This window comes from Palaemon carinicauda, chromosome 24 (assembly GCF_036898095.1).
Source record: "Palaemon carinicauda isolate YSFRI2023 chromosome 24, ASM3689809v2, whole genome shotgun sequence".
Taxonomy (NCBI): domain Eukaryota; kingdom Metazoa; phylum Arthropoda; class Malacostraca; order Decapoda; family Palaemonidae; genus Palaemon; species Palaemon carinicauda.
The window spans coordinates 2,713,300-2,740,799 of NC_090748.1; the positions used below are offsets into that span (position 1 = coordinate 2,713,300).

The following is a 27,500-nucleotide window of genomic DNA, read 5'->3' on the forward strand; positions in this document are numbered from 1 at the left end:
TGTCTGCATTTGTACTGGCTAGTATTTGAAATTAGAAAATTACGACAAATTTACCTTCTGAAGAAAAAAAAATGTGATACGAACTGCATTTTATACTGAAACATTTATATGAATAACTCAAGTTTTATTTTGCTTGTTTTCCTCCATGTGCTTCATCTAAATCAAAGGAGTCTTTCAAATTGAGTAAATCTTCCTGAGTAGTACTCACCGAATCCTGCTTTCAAGGGCTCGACTACTCTCATGACGAAGGTGGTCCCCCTGGGGATCTCTTTGAGCATTTTGGCAACTTCGTAGTGGCGGTGACCCACGAGGTTCTTGCCGTCGATTTTCTCTATGTGATCACCTACCTGCCAGGAGGGAAAGAAAGAAACGTTCGTTAATCACATACAGGTCACGTGGGGGAACCAAGATGGCTGCATTTTAGGGGAAGTTGAAATAACTTAATTTTTACAAATAACTTAATTTTTACAGTAGACTAGGGAAGGTTTGTAAAGTACTGTACACAGTCCAGTTATATACCTAGACTATGGAAGGTTACTGTACATCGTTTGATATATTGCTTAGACCTTGGTTGGCTGCTGTACATCTTTTGGTTTATAGCTAGAACGTGGTAGGCAACTGTACACCGTTTGGTATAGAAGCTAGACCGTGGTAGGCTACTGTACACCGTTTGGTATATAGCCAGACCATGGTTGTCTACTGTACACTGTTTGGTATATAGCCAGACCATGGTTGTCTACTGTACACTGTTTGGTATATAGCTAGACCATGGTTGGCTACTGTACACCGTTTGGTATATAGCTAGACCGTGGTAGGCTACTGTACACAGTTTATCGTCTGGAGAGAGTAAGCGATATATAGGACCTATACACCCTCTAACTGTATTTGTTGTCTTCTGCAGGAAAAGAGATATATTCACGTGAGGTGTGTCCGTGAATTCAGTGTAATCGAATGTCTTCACGAGGAAATTCTCTGTATATACAGTAGTAGGATTATTAGGATTTATAGATGGTGACATGATGATGATAGAGTTCTACGTCTGAATTTGAGAAAATTGGATTCTGTTAATGAATTTGGTCTTTGGAATAGAACATTTTTGGAGAAAATTCTTCAGTTTCGAATATTGCATCATGGTCCGTCTGCCTGTTTTTGTCATGAGTAGTCTATTGCGTGATCTGATTTTTTTTATTATTGCTCTGTTTAATCAGTAATTGTTTGTCTTAATGTTTATAGGTCTCCCATTTAGTTTTTAGTGACATATTTATGAACACGCGCACTTACTGTAGGTGTGTGTGCATGAGTGTATTTATACATACACGTGTACATATATATATATATATATATATATATATATATATATATATATATATATATATATATATATATATATATGTGTGTGTGTGTGTGTGTGTGTGTGTGTGTGTGTGCAAAAGAGCCACAGGTAAAATGAAAATTTGAAATATATTTCATATTTTCATTTTCCCTGTGGTTCTTTTGCATCTGAGCATCACGTTTCCATGTGATTTTTACGCATATATATATATATATATATATATATATATATATATATATTATAGATGTATATATTATATATATATTATATATTATATATGTATGTATATACAGTATATATATATATATATATATATATATATATATATATATATATATATATATTATATGTATATATTATATATATATTATATATGTATATATATATATATATATATATATATATATATATATATATATATATATATATATATCCACTAAAGGCCTCTGTCTTCTAAGAGAAAGTGGCTCCAGATGGCATTAACCTTGCAGTTCTCAGCAAGTGTTTTTGAGATAAGGTTGCCAGCTGTGATGCCACACACGCACGCGCACACACACACACACACATATATATATATATATATATATATATATATATATATATGTATGTATATATATATATATATATATATATATATATATATATATATATATACTGTATATATACTCTTAAGTATGTTTTTATGTGCAGAGTTATCAGGAAGAATAGATAGAAATATATAGGCCTATACAGTATTGGCCTATACATTTCTATTGCTCTCTCTCTGTTCAAAGGTTTAATGTCCGCTTATGAATGACAGAGGCAAGGGGCATGCCATTGCCCTATCAAACAGGACAATGCCCTAGAAACTGCCCATATTGTATAGGATCAGCGCCCAAGCCCCCTCTTCACCCGAGCTAAGACCAAGGAGGGCCAGACAATGGCTGCTGATGACTCAGCTTATAGACCTACAGGCTCCCACAAATCCCCCCATCCTTAGCTCCCAAGGATGGTGAGGTTGTAGCAACCAAAAGGAACTAACGAGTTTGAAAACTAATTCTCTTTCTCAATAGTTTTACAGTTCTTGTTGCGTGCCTTGATACAGGTTGAAGTTAGATTGCTCCTCTTTTTAAAAGAGAACGCAGTGTTATCCCGTTGCTCTTCGTGCTTAATATGCTGACACTATACTTAAGAGGTATTCTCTCTCTCTCTCTCTCTCTCTCTCTCTCTCTCTCTCTCTCTCTCTCTCTCTCTCTCTCTCAGCGATCAAAGACAAAAGTGTCGAATCAACATTAATGTCTGGGGGTAGAGTGATTCTTCAACCAAGGGGTTAGTGCACTGTATTATTGTTCATTGGCCACTTTCCTCTTGGTATGGGTAAAAAGAGACACTTTAGCTATGTTAAGCAGCTTTTCTAGAAGGACATTTCAAAATCAAACCATTGCTCTCTAGTCTTGGGCAGTGCCTTAGCCTCTGTACCATGGTCTTCCACTATATTGGGTTAAAGTTCTCTTGCTTGAGGGTACACTCGGGCACACTATTCTAGCGTATTTCTCTTCCTCTTGTTTTGTTAAAGTTTTTATAGTTTATATAGGAGATATTTATTTTAATGTGACTGTTCTTAAGATATTTTATTTTTCCTTGTTTTCTTTCCTCACTGGGCTATTTTCCCTGTTGGAGCCCCTTGGGCTTATAGCATTCTGCTTTTCCAATTAGGGTTGTAGCTTAGCAATTAATAATAATAATAATAATAATAATAGCTTCGCCACTTTCTTTTTTATTCAATATGTATTTACCCATTTATATGCTTCAAGTTTTTAATGGTTCCCGACATTGAGAAGTCAATAGGTTGATGTTTGTAGGTCTTGACTTCAGTAGATACGTCATTAGAAGAATCAAATGAACCCCTGTGGGAATGACTATGGCCACCACAGACCGACCACCATGACAGGTGTCTTTTTAAGAAAGAGATTTCTGTCGTTTTCACTTTCCCATCACAGATGGACTGAGGAAAAGAATCGGTTGAAGCAGCAGTCGGTTGGGAGAGACAGCTCCAGTCAGGGTTGCCGGGTTGGCCTTTTTTTCAGGCCAGAAAACCTCAAGTTTGGCCTTTTTTTAAATTGGTTGGCCTTTAGTAACATCATGAAAAAAGTTGGCCTTAAATACTGTATATTTGGCCTTTTTTTTATTAATGGGTTGGCTTTTTAAAGCTACAGTTGATTAGATTTTGGCCTTTTCTCGTCTAGAAAACTAAGCAACCCTAAGCCTCTAGGAGGAGGAGGTTCGGAATTTTAAATTTCCTCTAGATTTGGGTTTTGTTTTATTTTTATCGTGTAAGAAGAAAGGGAATGTTAAACGTATAGGCGTTTTATTTTTTTATGTTATATTTTTAAATAATTTAAGAGAAAAGAAAACACTCGACATCATTAATTTTCTCTTTAGATTTTTTTCTTTTTTACTCATTTCCATTTTCAGAAGAAAAAAAAATGTTACAACATATTGGTGAATAATTAATTTTTGTCATATTTTTAAATAATTTAAGAGAAAAGAAAACACTCGGCATCATTAATTTTCTCTTTAGATTTTTTTTTCTTTTTAGAAGGAAGAAAATGTTATGAAAATTAACGGTGTTTAATTTATTTTTTATGTTATATTTTTAAATCATTTAAGAGAAAAGAAAACACACAACATCATTAATTTTCTCTAGATTTTTTCTTTTTTACTCATTTCCATTTTCAGAAGAAAATTAATGTTGAAATATATCGGTGAATAATTAAATTTTCGTCATATTTTTAAATAATTTAAGAGAAAACTCATCATTAATTTTCTCTTTAGATTTTTGTTTCTTTTCAGAAGAAAGGAAATGTTTTGAAACTTATTGCCGTTTAATTTATCTTTTGATAAGTCATATTTTATAAACATTTAAGAGAGAGGTAACCACTCGAACATTTCTTTGAGAAATAACTATATAATTTTTAGCATGTTTTCTTTGTGGGCTATTTTTATTTGTGGAATTGTTTATATCAAGGTTATATACCTTAACAACACCCGAAGTGGTTATGGTTGTTATTATTATTATTATTATTATCATTATTATTATTATTATTTGCTAAGCTACAATCCTAGTTGGAAAAAAAGGATGCTATAAGCCCAAGGGCTCCAACAAGGAAAGTTGCTTAGTGAGAACAGGAAATAAGGGAATAAACTACAACAAACGTAATGAACAATTAAAATAAAATGTTTTAAGAACAGTAACAACATTAAAATAAATCTTTCATATAATAAACTATAAAAAACTTCAAAAATAACAAGAGGAAAAGAAATAAGATAGGATACTGTTATTATTATTATTTTTATTATTAGCCAAGCTACAACCCCAGTTGGAAAAGCAAGATGCTATAAGCCCAAGGGCTCCAACAGGGGAAAATAGCCCAGTGAGGAAAGGAAATAAGGAAATAAATAAATGATGAGAACAAGTTAACAATAAATCATTCTAAAACAGTAACTACGTCAAAATAGATGTCATATAAACTATTAGCAACGTCAAAAACAGATATGTCCTATATAAACTATAAAAAGACTCATGTCAGCCTGGTCAACATTTGCTCCAACTTTGAACTTTTGAAGTTCTACTGATTCAATTACCCGATTAGGAAGATCACTCCACAACTTGGTAACAGATGGAGTAAAACTTCTAGAATACTGTGTAGTATTGAGCCTCATGATGGAGAAGTCCTGGCTATTAGAGTGTATCCTCAAAGGTCCCTATAATCGGGTTGAGTTTGTTCTTTAAAAAGAAAACATTACCGTATTTTGAATAAGAAAGACAGATTGTAAAAAGGCTTAGGGAGCAACACCAGCCTACACTGGCAATCAAGTTGAGCCTGACCTAATTACTTACTGATTTGCGGTCTTATTTGTGGATAAGTTTCTTGAGGATTACTTTTGTAGCTTTGATGAATGTTTTATTGATGTTTTTTCGTTATAGATGAAGTCATGTCGAAAAAGTAAATCAACTCTTTGGGTGATGTATATATATATATATATATATATATATATATATATATATATATATATATATATATATATATATATATACTGTATGTATATATATATTACATTTTATAATATATGCAGTGTATGTATATATGCTCTCTCTCTCTCTCTCTCTCTCTCTCTCTCTCTCTCTCTCTCTCTCTCTCTCTCTCTCTCTCTCTATATATATATATATATATATATATATATATATATATGCAGTTTATGTACATATGCTGTATATATGTATATATATATATATATATATATATATATATATATATATATTATATATATATAATATATATATATATATATATATGTAATATATATATATATAATATATATAATATATATATATAATATATATATATATATATATATATATATATATATATATATATATTATATATGTATATATATCATATAATGTATATATATATTATATATGTACATATATCATATATATGTACATATATATTATATATTATATATATATTATCTATAATGATTCTGTAATTATATATATAATGTATGCTTGAATATTCATTGTATATGTATTTTGCATACATATAACATTCATCACAGAAAAATCTTAAGTATAACGCAGTGTACAATGCCGTTATTAAGGGACATTTTTTGTTATTATATCGTGTCTTGCTTCTCTTCCTCCCCCCCCCCCCCCTTGTTAGTAAACTCGGACAAGAAGAGAATAGAGAACTTTCCATTCGTGGGTTATTTAGATCATGAAGGTTTTGATGCGCTTGTTTGTGGCTAATTCCTTTTCTTGCTTGAGGGTACACTCAGACACACTATTATTATTATTATTATTATTATTATTATTATTTGAGGGTACACTCGGGCACATTATTGTATTATTATTATTATTATTATTATTATTATTTGAGGGTACACTCGGGCACATTATTGTATTATTATTATTATTATTATTATTATTATTTGAGGGTACACTCGGGCACACTATTATTATTATTATTATTATTATTAAATGTTAAGCTTCAACCCTAGTTGGAAAAGCAGGATGCTATAAGCCCAGGGGCCCCAACAGGGAAAATAGCCCAGTGAGGAAAGGAAATAAAGAAAAATGAAATATTTTAAGAATAGTAATAACATTAAAATAGATATTTCCCATATAAAATATGAAAACTTTAACAAACCAAGAGGAAGAGAAACTAGATAGAACAGTGTGCTCGAGTGTACCCTCAAGCAAGAGAACTCTAACCCAAGACAGTGGAAGGCAATGGTACAGAGGTTATGGCACTACCCAAGACTAGAGAACAATGCTTTGATTTTGGAGTGTTCTTCTCCAAGAAGAGCTGTGTCTTATTTCTTATCTTCCTTTTTTTTTTTTTAGGTTTTTATAGTTTATAAATGGAAGATTTTTTTTTTTAATGTTGTTACTGTTCTTACATTATTTAATTTTAATTGTTAAATTACTTCTCTTGTAGTTCATTTATTTCCTCCTTTCCTTTCCTCAAAGGGCTGTTTTTCCTTGTTGGTCGCTGTAACCTCACCCTCCTTGTGAGCTAATTCTGGGGGGTTTGGGGGAGCCTTTAGGACTATCTGCTGAGTCATCAGCAGCAATTACCTGGCCCTCCTTGGTCCTAGCTTGGGTGGAGACGGGCCTTTGTGTGTTGATCATATGTATATATGGTCAGTCTCTAGGGCCAATGTTACTGTCCCTTGCCTCTGCCATTCACGATTGTCCTTTAAACCTTTAATGTGAGAATCTGTAGTCATAAAAAGGCAGGTTCATCCTTGCCAAGATTCTTGGACATGATGTGTCCTACCATGCGAGCGTCATTTTTAGATTTATTTCAGAAGCAGGTCTTCTGAAAACTATTTAACCTTTATGATGACATCTTAACTTTTATGGTTTTAATTGAATATTCTTTTATTTCTTATATAAAATAAATAATATCGGCGTCAATGACCTTAGATGTCAGGATGCCAGAAAACTTTAAATCAATCAATCGATCAAAAAATCATGAAGATGTAAAAATTATTTGCAAAATTTAGTGTTAGGGACCATAACTAAAATATAGGTCATATTGGTAATTGATTGAGGATAGTATCATTCAATGGATCAAACTTTCAAGAGAAGTCATTCGCAGGGTTTGTAGGAGGCCGTAGGAGAGCTTATATTAGGGAGAGCCAGAGGGGTCATATCTTTAATCAAGCTTAATAGGTTAAGTGGCAGGCCAACATCCTGGTCTCTCTCTCTCTCTCTCTCTCTCTCTCTCTCTCTCTCTCTCTCTCTCTCTCTCTCTCTCTCTCTCTCTCTTTCTCTCTCTCTCTCTCTTTGGGGGTTATGACTGACTTTCTAAGAGCCCCAGTTTGGAATAAGGCCTGGGCAATGTCTCTCTCTCTCTCTCTCTCTCTCTCTCTCTCTCTCTCTCTCTCTCTCTCTCTCTCTCTCTCTCTCTCTCTCGTGATATCACCTTAAAGATGGGTATATGTACGGTACTTTTTTTGGAATTTCATAATCTACCTTAAAATATAATGATTGCCATTACCCATATTTCATTTGGTTTTTCAGTTGAAGTGCATTTGTCTCTACGATTTTGCACAACCGTATTTTTCATTAAGTTTAATTTGTTTTTATTTGAGAAGTAACCAGTTTTGTAGCCAGTAAGGCACGCGTGTCTATATACTTCAAATTCTAAACTATGAACTTTAGAAATTTGAACCTTTCCAAAAATTTAACTCTTAAAGTTGAAAATTTCCAAACCTTGAATTTTTAAAGATGAACTATCCAAATTTTGGTCATTGAAAAATGAATCCTTTTTTTAAACTTATAACTCTAAAAAGATAGATAATTTCAAGCTTTAATCTTTAAAAGAGAAAAATTTCTAAACTTATAACTTTTAAAGACGTTTCTTTCCAAAGCTTGGCTTTTGTCTGCAAGTCTTGGGTACCCCCGATTTGAGGGTGATTTTTCGAAAAAAAATTAATTGAAAGACAATTGCTCGAGTTTTTTTTTTCGAAAACCAATTATTCGAAAACAATTATTCAAATGTGTAATTGTTCGAATTTACAATTGATTGAATTAAAAGATATTCGAATTTGCAATTGATTGAAATACAAGATATTCAAGTTTACAATTGATTGAATTACAAGATATTCGAATTTACAATTGATTGAATTACAAGATATTCGAATTTACAATTGATTGAATTACAAGATATTCGAATTTACAATTGATTGAATTACAAGATATTCGAATTTACAATTGATTGAATTACAAGATATTCGAATTTACAATTGATTGAATTAAAAGATATTCGAATTTACAATTGATTGAATTAAAAGATATTCGAATTTACAATTAATTGAATTACAAGATATTCGAATTTACAATTGATTGAATTAAAAGATATTCGAATTTACAATTGATTGAATTAAAAGGTATTCGAATTTACAATTGATTGAATTACAAGATATTCGAATTTACAATTGATTGAATTAAAAGGTATTCGAATTTACAATTGATTGAATTAAAAGATATTCGAATTTACAATTGATTGAATTACAAGATATTCGAATTTACAATTGATTGAATTAAAAGGTATTCGAATTTACAATTAATTGAATTACAAGATATTCGAATTTACAATTGATTGAATTAAAAGGTATTCGAATTTACAATTGATTGAATTAAAAGGTATTCGAATTTACAATTGATTGAATTACAAGATATTCGAATTTACAATTGATTGAATTAAAAGGTATTCGAATTTACAATTGATTGAATTACAAGATATTCGAATTTACAATTGATTGAATTACAAGATATTCGAATTTACAATTGATTGAATTAAAAGATATTCGAATTTACAATTGATTGAATTACAAGATATTCGAATTTACAATTGATTGAATTACAAGATATTCGAATTTACAATTGATTGAATTAAAAGGTATTCGAATTTACAATTGATTGAATTAAAAGGTATTCGAATTTACAATTGATTGAATTAAAAGATATTCGAATTTACAATTAATTGAATTACAAGATATTCGAATTTACAATTGATTGAATTAAAAGATATTCGAATTTACAATTGATTGAATTAAAAGGTATTCGAATTTACAATTGATTGAATTACAAGATATTCGAATTTACAATTGATTGAATTACAAGATATTCGAATTTACAATTGATTGAATTACAAGATATTCGAATTTACAATTGATTGAATTAAAAGGTATTCGAATTTACAATTGATTGAATTAAAAGATATTCGAATTTACAATTAATTGAATTACAAGATATTCGAATTTACAATTGATTGAATTAAAAGATATTCGAATTTACAATTGATTGAATTAAAAGGTATTCGAATTTACAATTGATTGAATTACAAGATATTCGAATTTACAATTGATTGAATTAAAAGATATTCGAATTTACACTTGATTGAATTACAAGATATTCAAATTTACAATTGATTGAATTACAAGATATTCGAATTTAAAATTGATTGAATTACAAGATATACGAATTTACAATTGATTGAATTAAAAGATATTCGAATTTACAATTGATTGAATTACAAGATATTCGAATAAGCAATTTTTCGAAATGAATATTGTTCGAATCCATAGCATACTTTACCTAACCATAAAGGACAAGAGCCCCCCCCCCCCCCATCTGGTTTGCAAGTCTAGATAACCTGAGCACTGCCATAGCCTCCGTACCATGGTCTTTCACTGTCTTGGGTTAGAGTTCTCTTGCTTGAGGGGACACTCGGGCACACTATTCTGCCTAATTTATCTTTTTCTTTGTTGAAGTTTTTATAATTTATATAGGAGATAATTATTTTAATCTTGTTGCTCTTAAAATATTTAATTTTTCTTCGTTTCCTTTCCTCGCTGAGCTATTTTCCCTGTTGGAGCCCTTTGGATTATAGCACCCTTATTTTCCAACTAGGGGTGTAGCTTAGCAAGTAATAAAGATAATAATAAGCGTTACAGTTTAGGCTGCGACATCAATTCCGCTGCAACATTGACCTTCACTAAACAAAGAAGCGAAACAGCCAGGATGGAGTACAGAATGTAAGTGATTGCATCATTGCATTGCACAGGAAATGCCGAAGCAGCGAGACTATAGCTTGTTTTAAGGAAAAAATAGCTCTCTAAAGGGGATTGAATCCGAGATAAACTCAATTTACAAATCTTAAGAGCCTGTGATGGGGCCGAGTAAGCTTTACAATTTAGTCTACTTTGGATAAGAGATAGAGTCCCGAAAGAACTGACGCCAATCCCGTTGAAAGATTGGAAGCGTGAGCTCAGTTGAAGATGGGGAATAGACCCAAATGTTTATATTATACATACACACACACATATATATAGATATATATATATATATATATATATATATATATATATATATATATATATATATATACGTATATATCTATCTATCTATCTATCTATCTCTCTCTCTCTCTCTCTCTCTCTCTCTCTCTCTCTCTTTATATATATATATATATATATATATATTTATATATATATATATATATATATATATATATATATATATATATATAAGAGAACTGATTTCCAAACTCCTTAGTTGTCTGTTATTTTTTTTACAAGTTAGAAAGAAGAGGTTCTACGTAGAGAATTGGTGATGTTACTCTAGTGGGTAATTGTGTTTATAGTAGCTCTAGGTCAGCTGATTACTGCCAAATTTCCATAATTACCATGTAAGTTTTGAGTGTGTCTTGGCAATATTTATAAACAGGTATGCTGAAGGTAATCATCTCTTCCTTAACTTGCAGTTTGGCTTTTGCGAAGGCCTTGGAGCATGTGATGCTCTTCTTACAATTTCCATCGTTGTACAGAAATCTCTTGATTGTGGTTAGAAGTTCGTTTCATTGGCCTTGATTTTAGTGTTGCCTTTGACCATGTTAATCACGAGATCCTTGTTCTCAAACTTGAACAGATGGCAATATGTAGGTCTTTTCTTAACATCATTATTGATAATCTAAGTAATATATTGCAGAGAGTAGTTGTTGATGGGCACCTTAGTGACTATAGGTATGTAATAGCTGGTGTTCCTCAGGGTAGTGTTCACGGCTCATTACTTTTCATACTATATATGCATGATATGTGATTGGGGTTAGAAAAAAAGCTCATTGCATATGCAGATGATGCTACTCTCTTCGCATCAATGCCGTCTACAGAATGTAGACCTATGCTTGCAGAATATCTTGGAAATTTAGCTAAAATTAGTGCATGACCAAATTATGGGGCAGGAAGTTGAATCCAAACAAACAATCAAAGTATGATTATAAGTCTAGGACGGTCTCTTCAATATCCATTTCTTTATATTGACGATATCTCTTTAACTATATACAATTCATTTAAAATTTTAGGTGTGATTCTTGATTGCAAATTTACTTTTGAGAAACACATTCTATTTGTTTCTTCTTCAATTGCACAAAAAATTGCCTCTATTTGTATCTTCTTCAATTGCACTAAAAACTGCCTTATTGAGAAAGTCTTGTCAGAATTTTGGTGATCAGTCTATACTTACGAAATGTTCTAATTCATTCATTCTATATCTGGTCTTCAGCTGCTAACTCTCATCTTAATTGGGTGAATAGAAACTTGCGGTCTGTTAATTTTCATTCCCGATTTGGATATTAATCTGTGGCTTCGTCGTTCAGTAAGTTTTAGGTTTATATAAGACTTATCTATTTGAACGTCGTTACTGATCATGAAATATTTCAATTTTTTTTTTTATTTATTACGCATATATAGTTTATTTGCTATTTCCTTTCCTCATGGGGCTACTTTCCCTTTGGGAGCCCTTGAGCTCGTAGCATTCTGCTTTCCCAACGATGGCTGTAGCTTTGCTATTAATGATTAAGAGTACTTATAGTTATTATGATAATACATACACACTATGTAGTTATATATATATATATATATACTGTATGTGTGTGTGTGCGTGATTGTGTTTGTATATTGTTTGTGTGCAAAGAACCACAGGCAAAAGTGAAACAAGGTGTACTTATTGGCTGGTTTATTCATGTTTACTTAAGAAATATATATATATATATATATATATATATATATATATATATATATATATATATACATATACATATATATATATATATATATACATATATATATATACATATATATATATACATATATATATATACATATATATATATATATATATATATATATATATATATATATATATATATATATATATATATATATATATATATTAGCGCGTTATGTATACAAGGGTGAATGAAAAAAAACAAAAGTTGAAATATGTTGGCAAAGAGCATCAAGACGAAAACTATTAAATATTTTTTCTGATATATATATATATATATATATATATATATATATATATATATATATATATATATATGTCTGTGTGTGTGTAGGTGTATTTAAGTATGTGCACTTTAGTTAGTTTTACAGTAGAAGAGCCACCAAACTTCCATTTATATTCATTTTGCTTGCGTTTTGATATCACTGAAATCAATTCATTTTTATACCTTTTAAAGATAACGATAGCCTACGACGAAATGATATCTTGGGGTTTCTCATTAACCTAAAACCCGGCCTTTAGATCTCTTATCAATTCTGACTGATAAACTCTCCAATCACTTTGAAACTCAATTTACTTGATGAGATGGGAAGAAGGTATCAGATCATCGCTATAATTAATCAAAGGAGGGTGGCCAGTCATTGAAGACTAGAGACCTTGCAAGAGAAAATAAAAATGAAAATAAAAATGAGTTATTGTAAAACAAAAAGGTTCTTTTGAAGTTTTTATCCTCTTGTTATTTTCAAGTTTTTTTTATAGTTTATATATAGGAAAGATTTATTTTAATGGTATTGTATTTTCTTATTATTCTCTTGTAGTTTTTCCGTATTTCCTTTCCTGACTGGGCTATTTTCCATGTTGGAGCCCTTGGGCTTATAGCATCCCGCTTTTCCAACCAGGGTTGTAAGCTTAGAAAGTTATAATGATAATAATAATAATAATAATAATAATAATAATGGTAATAATAATGATAATAATAATGGTAATAATAGTAATGATGATAATAGTAATGATAATAATAATAATAATAATAATTAGAATAATAACAACAACAACAACAACAACAATAATAATAATAATAATAATAATAATAATAATAATAATAATAATAATATAGAAAAGACAAAAATAAAGAATTAAGAAAGATCTGTGCTGTCATTATCATCATCACCATCATCATTGTTCTCGTCAGCTGTTTTGTTTAGGGCTGGAGAAAGCTTAGGTGTATGTATGTATGTTTGTGTGCGTGTGTGTGTCTGCGTGGGCCTTCCCATGGAATGTTCTCGAGAGTATTTAATGAATAGCAAACTCGCTTGTGTTTGTTCTTGCTTTCATTTGTTGGCTTATCGCATTAATTGTTTGATTATTATCAAATAAATTGTTATTCTTTTTATGTTTGAAAACTGTAATTGTATTATGGTGTGTATAAATGTGTTGAGTAGTATTAGCTTGTAAGAGATTAAATGCTTTGGTATTATTATTATTATTATTATTATTATTATTATTATTAATATTTTTATTATTATTATTATTATTATTATTATTATTATTATTATTATTATTATTAGCCAAGCTACAACCTTAATTGGAAAAGCAGGATGCTATAATCCAAGAAATTAAATGATTTTGTATTATTATTATTATTATTATTATTATTATTATTATTATTATTATTATTATTATCCAAGCTACAACCTTAATTGGGTAAAGCAGGAAGCTATAATCCCAAGGGTTCCCAAGACGGAAAATAGCTCAGTGAGGAAAGGAAATAAGAAAAATATTATTATTATTATTATTATTATTATTATTATTATTAGCCAAGCTACAACCTTAATTGGGTAAAGCAGGATGCTATAATCCCAAGGGTTCCCAAGACTAAAAATAGCTCAATGAGGAAAGGAAATAAGGAAACAAATATTATTATTATTATTATTATTATTATTAGCCAAGCTACAACCTTAATTGGAAAAGCAGGATGCTATAATCCGAAGGGTTCCCAAGACGGAAAATAGCTAAGTGAGGAAAGGAAATAAGAAAACAAACTATAATAGAAGTAATAAACAATTAAAATAACATTTTGATAACGGTAACAACACTAAAACAGATATTTCATATATAAACTATAAAAAGACACTCATGTCAGCCTGTTCAACATAAAAACATTCTCTGCAAATTTGAACTTTAGAAAAGCGGAATATTTTTGAACTCTCCCTATTTATATGTATATTTTGAAGCACGTTCCACATTACTTTTGTCTTTTTATAGGTATATTTAATAGAAGCAAATTTCACATAACTGTTATCTTTATAAGTATATTTTGAAACACATTCCACATTACTTTTGTCTTTTTATAGGTATATTTAATAGAAGCAAATTTCACATAACTGTTATCTTTATAAGTATATTTTGAAGCACATTCCACATTACTTTTGTCTTTTTATAGGTATATTTAATAGAAGCAAATTTCACATAACTGTTATCTTTATAAGTATATTTTGAAGCACATTCCACATTACTTTTGTCTTTTTATAGGTATATTTAATAGAAGCAAATTTCACATAACTGTTATCTTTATAAGTATATTTTGAAGCACATTCCACATTACTTTTGTCTTTTTATAGGTATATTTAATAGAAGCAAATTTCACATAACTGTTATCTTTATAAGTATATTTTGAAGCACATTCTACATTACTTTTGTCTTTTTATAGGTATATTTATTTAGAAGCACATTTCACATAACTGTTATCTTTATAAGTATATTTTGAAGCACATTCCACATTACTTTTGTCTTTTCTTAGGTATATTTATTTTGAGGCACATTTCACATTACTGTTATCTTGATAAGTATATTTTCAAGCACATTTCACATTGCCGTTATCCATTTGTAATGTATTTGAAGCCCATTTCACATTACTGCTATCTTCATAAGTATATTTATTTTGAAGCCCATTTCACATTACTGCTATCTTCCCCAGAATTCAGTCGTGACACAGATTAGGGCCTCGACCACTGATTATGCAGTGTCCTTCTCCCCCCCCCCTCGACCTCCAGCCTATTCGTATACTCAACCTTCCCAACTATTCCCAGCTTATTCATTTAGATTTATTCAACGTAATGAATGTAAATGCTGCTATTGTAGTAACTGACATTTTAGCTTATACGGATGTTTTAGACAATTATAGCCTCTGTACCATGGTCTTCCACTGTCTTAGGTTAGAGTTCTCTTGCTTGAGGGTACACTCGGGCACACTGTTCTATCTTATTTCTCTTCTTGTTTTGTTTAAAGTTTTTATAGTTTATATAGGAGATATTTATTTTAATGTTACTGTTCTTAAAGTATTATATTTTTCCTTGTCTCATTTCCTCACTGGGCCATTTTCCCTTTTGGGGCCCCTGGGCTTATAGCATCCTGCTTTTCCAACTAGGATTGTAGCTTAGCATTTAATAATAATAATAATAATAATAATAATAATAATAATAATATCTGCAAGAGGAAGCTTCTGGTGTGGTGTATTCATTTACTAGTGTACGTGACCCGTCAATAATGACGGCTAAATATTTAGATATACGTACATAAAGACACAGATTCAACCGTTCCCACCTTCTCCCCCTTTTCTTAAATACAACTCCTCTCACCAGGGTATGACTAATCCCTCGACCCCCTACGAGAGGGACGAGGAGAGACCATTAGATAGATATATGGCCTGTTGCTGAGCGTGACCGGAAATATACACACATACACACTATATATATATATATATATATATATATATATATATATATATATATATATATGTATATATATACACACACACACACACACACACACATATATATATATATATATATATATATATATATATATATATATATATATACATATATTAATAATATAGTGTGGGGGGGGGGGGGTTAAAATTCACAGGAAACAGGAAAGTAAAATAATCAGGTACCAAGAGCTTTCGTTTATTACGTACACTTCTTCGGGGTGTATATATCTATCTATCTATCTATCTATCTATCTATCTATCTATCTATATATATATATATATATATATATATATCAAATAAGCCATATATATTAATACATTAAGGTCTGGTCTCTCTTAACGACCTATATATATATATATATATATATATATATATATATATATATATATGCATATATATATATATATATATGCATATATATATATATATATATATATATACATATATTAGTTTGAAGAATTTATAGGAATAAAATATTTAAATGTTACGCGAGATGATTAAGTTAGCAATGTCATATTCATCTGTAGGAACAAATGCGCAATTATTACAATTACTTCTACTCATGTACAGATGATGATGATGGTGATAACTTTATTACTAGTAGTACTTTTGACTTTGTTTAAAAGTAATGCAATTTAGCTTATTAATGTTGATGTCAATTGCTAAATCATTATTACACACAGTTCTTGGAACTATCTCTCTCTCTCTCTCTCTCTCTCTCTCTCTCTCTCTCTCTCTCTCTCTCTCTCTCTCTCTCTCTCTCTCTCTCTCTCTGAGGAAAAGAGCTATGAGTAAGGCAACTTTTTGTGTCACAAGAACCTATTGATGACTTAGCAAATCATGGTGAAATTGCATAAATGCCTAGTTTGTTATCTACCACCCAATCAAGGGATCTTGTTCTGGGAGACAGAATTCTCCCAGCTCTCTGCTGTGAAAGAGGTTGTTAATAATGTCTAATGTTGACCTCACCCAAACCTTTCACTAATCCTGTTGTGGCCTGATTGGTAACGTCTCTGTCTGATGTTTGCCAGACGGGGGTTCGAGTCCCGCTCAGACTCGTTAGTGCCTTTAGTGTCTGCAACTTTACCATCCTTGTGAGCTATGTTTGGGTGGTTTGGGGGTGCCTATAGGTCTATCTGGTGAGTTATCAGCAGCCACTGCCTGGCCCTCCCTGGTCCTAGCTTGGGTGGAGAGGAGGCTTGGGCGCTGATCATATGATATATGGCCAGTCTCTAGGGCAATGTCACTGTCCCTTGCCTCTGCCATTCATGAGCGACCTTTAAAGACCTTTAAACAATTGAGGGTGTAGAGACCAATATGTGGGTAAAACCTGGTCATTTTGGGTTGGCTGACCTGCTATTACATTCTGTCCATTCTGTGGCAAGTTCGTGCTTTTAGTTACCTTCTTCGTGTACAGTACTTTAAAGTACAGTGGTTTAAAGGGACCTAATCCAAGGTCATCTCCCCTCCGTTATCGAAATTCGAAGAAACACATGAACATACACTGCCTGGGTCAAAAGCGATGTCAGACTCTGGATCTTGGTCAGGCAAGGTAGCCGATCGGGACTACGTTCTCCCCCAAAGCCAAAGGAAAGTCCTTCAAATATAAGGCACCCATGCTTACCCATTGCCGTCTCAATACAGAGGCTTACCCAACACAAAAATGGGAAAAACAAGTTAATAGAAGTGAAGTATTTGGTTCTACATACCTGGACGTACTTTTATTTTGGCTATTTTTTTTTCAAACTCCTTGAGATAATCATAGTGAAATTAGTGGGTCCTGGTCTCATCATAACTTACTTTACTTTGATGGCTGCTTTTCCGGTCCCATACAGCAGGGGAACCCCACTCTCTACAGGACCTCCACTGTCGTTTTGCCTTGTTTGTTCACAGTATTTATCTTTTCAAGTCACACATTGTTCATTTACTGTTAAATCGTCACTGTCAAAAGACTCATGAAATAAGAAAGTCTTCAGTTTCCTCTTGAAAGCCTTAATGTCTTCAATCATTCGAATGCTTCGTGGGAGCTTATTATACAGTCTCGGGGCCGCATATTTAAAGGCTCTGGAGCCTAAAGTAGACCTAAATCTAGGTTCCAACAGTTTGAAGCCATCTGTAACTAGGCCTATTCTCGTGTCGACACGATTTGTTGGCTGCGCAATAGGTAGCAATTCTCTTAAGTATTTTGGACGACCGGTTCTGATAACTTGGTGGGTTATTGTACATATTTTAAATTCAATTCTCGCTTTAATCGGCAGCCAGTGTAAATCAATTAGTATAGGGGTGATCTCCCATTGTCGTCTCCTGCGGATTCCTGTTGTTTGCTTGGCTGAACCGTTGTTGGCAAAGCCTTTCGAATTTTTCCTTTCGCATAGTTTAATCCTTTTTCTCTTAACCCCCTCCCCCTTTCCTTCAGAATGACTCGCATAGATAATCTTCACCTCATTGAGGGGACCATATGGTCCTGTTGACATTGTTCCCATACACAATGCCGAGAATTTGACTAGAACTGCCCCGTCATTTGATAGTCGTCTGCTGTGACTTTTCACAAATATGGATACATTATTGTGTGAGCGATTCTGTAGTTATATGCGTCAACTTGTAGTCGTCTGCTGTGAATTTTCACATATATGGATACATTATTGTGTGAGCGATTCTGGAGTTATATGCGTCAACTTGTAGTCGTCTGCTGTGACTCTTCACAAATATGGATGCATTATTGTGTGAGCGATTCTGGAGTTATATGCGTCAACTTGTAGACGTCTGCTGTGGCTCTTCACAAATATGGATGCATTATTGTGTGAGCGATTCTGTAGTTATATGCGTCAACTTGTAGACGTCTGCTGTGGCTCTTCACAAATATGGATGCATTATTGTGTGAGCGATTCTGGAGTTATATGCGTCAACTTGTAGTCGTCTGCTGTGGCTCTTCACAAATATGGATGCATTATTGTGTGAGCGATTCTGGAGTTATATGCGTCAACTTGTAGACGTCTGCTGTGGCTCTTCACAAATATGGATGCATTATTGTGTGAGCGATTCTGATGTTATATGCGTCAACTTGTAGACGTCTGCTGTGGCTCTTCACAAATATGGATGCATTATTGTGTGAGCGATTCTGGAGTTATATGCGTCAACTTGTAGTCGTCTGCTGTGGCTCTTCACAAATATGGATGCATTATTGTGTGAGCGATTGTGGAGTTATATGCGTCAACTTGTAGTCGTCTGCTGTGGCTCTTCACAAATATGGATGCATTATTGTGTGAGCGATTCTGTAGTTATATGCGTCAACTTGTAGACGTCTGCTGTGGCTCTTCACAAATATGGATGCATTATTGTGTGAGCGATTCTGGAGTTATATGCGTCAACTTGTAGACGTCTGCTGTGGCTCTTCACAAATATGGATGCATTATTGTGTGAGCGATTCTGTAGTTATATGCGTCAACTTGTAGACGTCTGCTGTGGCTCTTCACAAATATGGATGCATTATTGTGTGAGCGATTCTGGAGTTATATGCGTCAACTTGTAGTCGTCTGCTGTGGCTCTTCACAAATATGGATGCATTATTGTGTGAGCGATTCTGGAGTTATATGCGTCAACTTGTAGACGTCTGCTGTGGCTCTTCACAAATATGGATGCATTATTGTGTGAGCGATTCTGTAGTTATATGCGTCAACTTGTAGTCGTCTGCTGTGACTTGTAGTCGTCTGCTGTGGCTTTTCACGAATATGGATACATTATTGTGTGAGCGATTCTGTTGTTATATGCGTCAACTTGTATGCATGCAACTAAATTGGAACAATATTTATCCATCTTTGTCCTATTTTTGCATCTTTAAGAAAGAATATTACTTGTAGACGTCCTCATAGTAGTTTAGAAGCACTAGTCAGAAAGAATATTTATTTTAGACGTCCTCGTAGTAGTTTAGAAGCACTATAGTCGTCATAGCTTGCATTCAAGCAAATTGGAGCAAGATTTGTGTCCAAAAACTCCATCTTGGCACTATTTTTGTATTTTTTGTATAAAAAAAAATATTTCCTGTAGACGTCATAATAGTAGTTTAGAAGCAATAGCCCTCATAGATTGTATGCAACCAAATTGGAGCAAGTTTTGTGAGCAAACAATCTATCTTGGCACTATTTTTGTATTTTGTAAAAGAAAATATTTCTTTTAGACTTCTGGATGGTAGTCTTGAAGCAATAGCCCTCATTGCTTGCATGCAACCAAATTGGAGTGTGTAATATGTGATTGTATGAAAGTCCGGAGGAGAGGTGAATAACTAAAATAGTTAGATAGTTAGAATGGGTCCTAACTATTTTAGGGAAAACGATGAGGAGAGATAAAGCGAATTTGAGTTGGGGTGCAGAAATGTGGAAATAAAAAAAAAATGCAAATAAGTTGATATACTGTATATTCAACCTCCGGGTGTATAAAGTTCATTTTGAATAACTGAGGGAAAAAAAACCATGTCTGATACACCAAATGAGAAGTACTTTATTTTGTACAACAGTGAAACTTGTTAAAAGAAATATTTACCCGTTGAGATGCTACCGCTAGACTCTAGCGGTAGTATCTCAAAGGACCCCATAACTCTCTAGCGGCTAGAGAGTTATGGGGGTCCTTTGACTGGCCAGACAGTACTACATTGAATCCTTCCCTCTGGTTACGGTTCACTTTCCCATTGCCTACACATACACCGAATAGTTTGGTTTATTCTTTAAACATTCTCCTCTGTCCTCATACCCCTGACAACACTGAGATTACCAAACAATTCTTTTTCACCCAAGGGGTTAACTACTGCTCTCTTTATTGATCAGTGGCTACTTTCCTCTTGGTAAGGGTAGAAGAGAGTTTTTAGTTATGGTAAGCAGCTCTTCTAGGAGAAAGACACTCCAAAATCAAACCAGTGTTCTCTAGTCTTGGGTAATGACATAGCCTCTGTACCATGGTTTTCACTGTCTTGGGTTAGAGTTCTTTTGCTTGAGGGTACACTCGGGCACACTATTCTATCTAATTTCTCTTCCTCTTGTTTTGTTAAAGCTTTTATAGTTTATATAGGAAATAATTATTTTAATGGTGTTACTGTTCTTAAAACATTTAATTTTTCCTTGTTTCCTTTCCTCACTGGGTTATTTTCCCTTTTGGGGCCCATGGGCTTATAGCATCCTGCTTTTCCAAATATCGTTATAGCTTAGCAAGTAATAATAATAATTATTATGGTAATACTAATAATAATAATAATAATAATAATAATAATAAGAGTGTACTGGCTAGTACAGTGGAAACGTGTTCGCCTAGCATTAGCATGGAAGCAGATCGATCCTAGCCTGGAACCGTGAGTTTAAGCTGTTTACTGGGAAGGCCACTGATGTGTTTGGGCACCACAGTGGGGGTTGGGCTCGGTTTGCCCGGCTGACGTTCTGGTGAGCATCTATTCTGATGATACTGGAACTGAAACCAGACATTTACTTTTCCAGTCAGAAAGAAACAACCGATGAAGCAAATAAACAGACAGACAGACAGACACACACACACACACACACACTAGACAGACAGACAGACAGACACACACACACACACACACACACACTAGACAGACAGACACACACACACACACACACACACACACTAGACAGACAGACAGACAGACAGACACACACACACACACACACACACACACACACACACTAGACAGACAGACAGACCGACACACACACACACACTAGACAGACAGACAGACACACACACACAGACACACAGACAGACAAAGGCTACCTGTGCCACCGACATGAGAGATGTCTGTGGTCAGACCAAGGAAAGTTTTCGTGGTGTGGAAGGAAAATTCCTCACTTTTCCCTCCGAATCTCTCTCCCTTTCTCTCTCCCTCCCTCCTTTGCCTGCTGTCTCATAACCCCCTTCCCTCCCTCCTTCCTCCCCCCTCCCCAACCCCTTGGGCCCAGGGACATAGACTCTTCTCTTTATTAGACTTTTAAAGGGATGCCATGATAAGGAGTCTTAGAGGTTTTCATTCTTTTAAAGGACTAACCCTTAATGGAATTGGTGATTAGAACTGATATATACTATATATATATATATATATATATATATATATATATATATATACAGAGAGAGAGAGAGAGAGAGAGAGAGAGAGAGAGAGAGAGAGAGAGAGAGAGAGAGAGAGAGAGAGATTTCTAGAACACAGATATTTCTAGAAAAAAGAGAGAGATTTCTAGAACAGATATTTCTAGAAAAGAGAGAGATATTTCCAAAAAACACATTTGTAAGAGAGAGAGAGAGAGAGAGAGAGAGAGAGAGAGAGAGCGCGCGCATATATCACGCATGTGTGTTTAAGTACACATTGATTTATCATCTTCATTCAATGGTACATTCTCTCTCTCTCTCTCTCTCTCTCTCTCTCTCTCTCTCTCTCTCTCTGATATTAAGATTATTCGGTCTTTATCGACCGAATCCAGAACTAAGTAGTAAATAGCTTTATGAATTTTGATTTGGTTTCAGGCACTGAGAGAGAGAGAGAGAGAGAGAGAGAGAGAGAGAGAGAGAGAGAGAGAGAGAGAGAGAGAGAGAGAGAAAAGGATTGATCTAAATGTATGAAGTTTCTTGTCTATATTTCAAGATCTTAAAGATGATCTCATTTTTTTAGAGAGAGAGAGAGAGAGAGAGAGAGAAGAGGATTGATCTAAATTTATGAAGTTTCTTGTCTATATTTCAAGATCTTAAAGAGGATCTTCTCATTTTTAGAGAGAGAGAGAGAGAGAGAGAGAGAGAGAGAGAGAGAGAGAGAGAGAGAGAGAGAGAGAGAGAGAGAGAGAGATTGATCTGAATCTTTTAAATTTTAGGTCTATATCTCAAGATCTTAAAGAGGGCAGTCATCTATGGTTCTGCTCTTGTCTTATTTGTGTTTTTATCTAGACGACTAAGACTACAGCATTTGTCCTCTTCAGAGGAAGTTGAAAGGGAGGGACGATGTCAGTGACTGGTGGACCCAATGAACAATCTATCTCATATGTTAGTGGAAGTAATTTTGTATTTCCAGATCAAGTGCAGGATCATTAACCGTATTTCCAACGCGCATATTTCCAACAGATCCTTAAGTTTACCTGGAAATCAAGAGAACATACACACACACACACACACACACACACACACACACATATATATATATATATATAATACTGTATAAATATATATATGTATATATATATATATATATATATCACCGTCATTGTTACTATCATACAGGTTTCCTGGACCAGGGTTCGATTCCCAGCCGGTCAGAAGCTATTGTCTTGATTACCAGTAAAAGATGGCTGAAGATTTTATGTCATGTTGATTTACTGGAAATTTTGAATGAAGGATAAAACGGTGACAATGGTTGAATTACTTCTCTTGTAGTTTATTTGTTTCCTTATTTCCTTTCCTCACTGTGCTAATTACCATGTTTAAGCCCGTGGGCATAATAGCATCCTGCTTTTCCAACCAGGGTTGTAGCTTAGGAAGTAATAATAATAATAATAATAATAATAATTGTTATTATTACTAATTAATTAATTCTCTTGTTTACTTATTTCCATATTTCCTTTCCTCATTCTCATTGGGCTATTTTCCCTGTTGAAGTCCTTGGGCTTATAGCATCCTGCTTTTCCAAGTAGGGTTGTAGCTTAGCAAGTAATAATAATTAATTACTTCTCTTGTAGTTCATTTATTTCCTTATTCCCTGTCCTCACTGGGGTATTTTCCCTGTTGGAGCCCTTGGGCTTATAGCATCCTGTTTTCCAACCAGGGTTGTAGATTAGAAATTAATAATAATAATAATAATAATAATAATGATAATAATAATAATAATAATAATATTTAACATCTTTTCGGTGTCGAGGATGAAGTATTCGTACACAATGAAGTAATAATGTAATCTATTACGCAGACTTTAACCAGCTACCATTAAGGCTAGAGATGAGATATCCGTCTTCATGCCCTGTGTCCTGGCTTCTTACGAATCATTAATGCCATTCGATTGGTGGTACAGTTGGCTTCGTTAATTCCGGTACACTTCCCAGGAGGTAAGGAGATGTCAGTGTACCGGATAAATGAGGCCAATTGTACTAGTCTGGGACCACCGCGCTATACCAAGGAACCAGGACAGCCCGCTTACACACACATATATATATATATATGTATGTATATATGAATATATATATATATATATATACGTATATATACTATATACAGTATATATATATTTATATAAATATATATTTATATATACGCACAAAATTACATACAATAGAGATATATACACGTGTGTGTATGTATATATATATATATATATATATATATATATATATATATATATATATGTGTGTGTGTGTGTGTGTGTGTATGTATATATATATATATATATATATATATATATATGTATATATATACTGTATATATATGTATATATACACATATATATACATACATATACACATATATACATACATACTTACATACATATACCAAGGCACTTTCACCAATTTTGGGGGTGGGGTAGCCGACATCAAACAAATGAAAATAAAAAAAAAGAGGACTTTTCCTCTCCACGTTCCTCCCAGCCTGACGAGGGACTCAACCGAATGCATTTGTATTCAAAGGAAAAGACAAATATATTTTACTTATACCAAAAAAAGAAAAAAAAAAACCACACATTTGTAGATGCATATCACAATGGTTTGAATAGAAAATAATGAAGATAATTAATAAAAAAAAATAATGAAGATAATTTGAAAACTGTGTGGACATAAAGGCTTACCTCGATATGTTTAATTCTGTCTATGACGGAGTCTTCTTTGATTCTTTTAATGAAGGCGTATCCGGCACCATTGTCTGTGATAGTTAGCCCCAGAGCGTCTTCTGTTTTCGTTATTTCTATTTCCTTTGGTCTTCCTGTGGGGAAAAAAGAAATCGTATAAGAATATATTTTTCTTGGGTCTTCCTGTGGGGGAATAGAAATATAATGAAAATATATTTTTCTTTGGTCTTCCTGTGGGGAAATAGAAGTATTATAATAAAAATGTATTTTCTTTGGTCTTCCTTTGGGGGGGGGGGAAGAAATATAATAAAAATATATTTTCTTTGGTATTCGTGTGGGGGAAAAGAAATATTATAATAGAAATATATTTTCTTTGGTATTCCTGTGGGGGGGAAAGAAATATTATAATAAAACTATATTTTCTTTGGTCTTCCTGTGGGGGAAAAGAAATATAATAAAGATATATTTTCGTTGGTATTCCTGTGGGGGGAATAGAAATATTATGAGAATATGTTTTTCTTTGGTATTCCTGTGGGGGAATAGAAATACATAAGAAATAATGAATAATATAAAATATCTTAAGATAAGTAACAACGTTTAAATAAATATGTCTTATATAACAATGAAGTGGGAATAGTGTATCCGAGTGTACCCTCAAACAAGAGAACTCTGACCCAAGACAGTGGAAGACCATGGTACAGAGGCTATGTCACTAACCAAGACTGGAGAATAATGGTTTGATTTTGGAGTGTCCTTCTCTTAAAAGAGCTGTTGTAGCAGGTAACGATGTGTTTAGGTAAAGAGAAACTGTTGGCGACATACTATAGTGATTTTTTTTTTGCGAGGCAGATTTGCACCGACTCGCAGCGGTGCCCTTTTAGCTCGGAAAAGTTTCCTGATCGCTGATTGGTTGGACAAGATAATTCTAACCCATCAGCGAACAGGAAACTTTTCCGAGGTAAAAGGGCACCGCTGCGAGTCGGTGCAAATGCGCCTCATTACAAGAAATTGACTATAGTAAACCAAAGTCGTTGAACTTGTGAAAGTGATAATAATTTTTTTTTTTTTTTTTTTTTTTTACTGAATGCTGTTAACCAAATAATATTTTTCTATACAGCTGTCAGAAGTCTCCTTAGCTTCCAGTGGTGTGTACCGAAATTAATGAAGTCGACTGTACAATCATTAGGCATTATTTACTGGTCTTTGCCCCATATTTGTTACTTTACTTCCATTCTTGCTTCTTTTCTTCCATCTTGTTGTCCAACCTCTTCTGATGTTGACCTTATGCACTTGGCCTCTGTCTGTCTTCATAGGGTAGAAGAGACTCTTTAGCTATGGTAAGCAGCTCTTCTAGGAGAAGGACACTCCAAAATCAAACCATTGTTCTCTAGTCTTGAGTAGTGTCATAGCCTCTGTACCATGGTCTTCCACTGTCTAGGGTTAGAGTTCCCTTGCTTGAGGGTACACTTGAGCTCACTATTCTATCTAATTTCTCTTCTTGTTTTGTTAAAGTTTTTATAGTTTGTATAGAAAATATTTATTTTAATGTTACTGTTCTTAAAATATTTAATTTTTCCTCGTTTCCTTTTCTCACTGGGCTATTTTCCCTGTTGGGCCCCTTGGGATTATAGAGCATCTCGCTTTTCCAACTAGGGTTGTAGCTTAGCTAATAATAATAATAATAATAATAATAATAATAGACCCAAATCCCAATCCCATACACCCATTCAAAAATGACGCATGCACTACCTTCAGCGTTCATTCACTGCAAGCTCGTTCAAGCACAACTCCGCTGCTTGTCATGTAAATACTAATATTTAGCGATGTTCACGGAACTTCGAAAATAATTGCTTCTGTGACGGGCCGAGAGAAGGTTGTGACTCAAAGACAAGATGAAAGCAACTCAGTGAGTTTATTATATAACACTCCTTTATATACAAAAGCTCAAGGCAACAAGAAATTTCCTTTCCAAAATCGACACCGTTACCGATGAGAAAAACAGACATGTTTATTCAGGCTCTTTTCAGTGCGCGGGAAGAGCGAAGATACAAGCATAATATATACACAAAATGAACTATGTACGATCGTGTGACACACGGTTGGTACACTTCGTTCTACCACGTGTCGTCAGTACACCTCATGCACTGCAGTGTAGGCATTACTTAAGGTTTTTTGCAGCGACCTCCCCTCCCTTACTGCACCTACTTCTTAGCCTTCTAATATAGCCGCTCTCCCTCTTGCTCTCTTCCAGCTTGTTGTCCAATGGGCTTTCAGTTTTTACCTCCGCCAACGATGTTGGAAGGAGGTTATGTGTTACCCCTTGTTTGTATGTTTGTTTGTGAACAGCTTCCTGGCCACAATTTTAATCGTAGAGTAATGAAACTTGTGAGGATTAACTGTTATGTAAAAAGCTGGGAGTGATCACATTTTGGAAGGTCAAGGTCACTATCACTGCCA

The 27,500-nt window shown here is 33.4% G+C and overlaps 1 protein-coding gene across 1 annotated transcript in view; it reads right to left on the reverse strand.

Moving 5' to 3' along the window:
* kermit (PDZ domain-containing protein GIPC-like protein kermit) overlaps positions 1 to 27,500 on the reverse strand; it is a 155,595-nt gene that overhangs the window by 48,854 nt on the left and 79,241 nt on the right. The window contains 2 exon segments of the mRNA XM_068347960.1: positions 209 to 347; positions 25,044 to 25,177. Of these exon segments, the coding sequence (XP_068204061.1) occupies positions 209 to 347; positions 25,044 to 25,177 (273 nt within the window).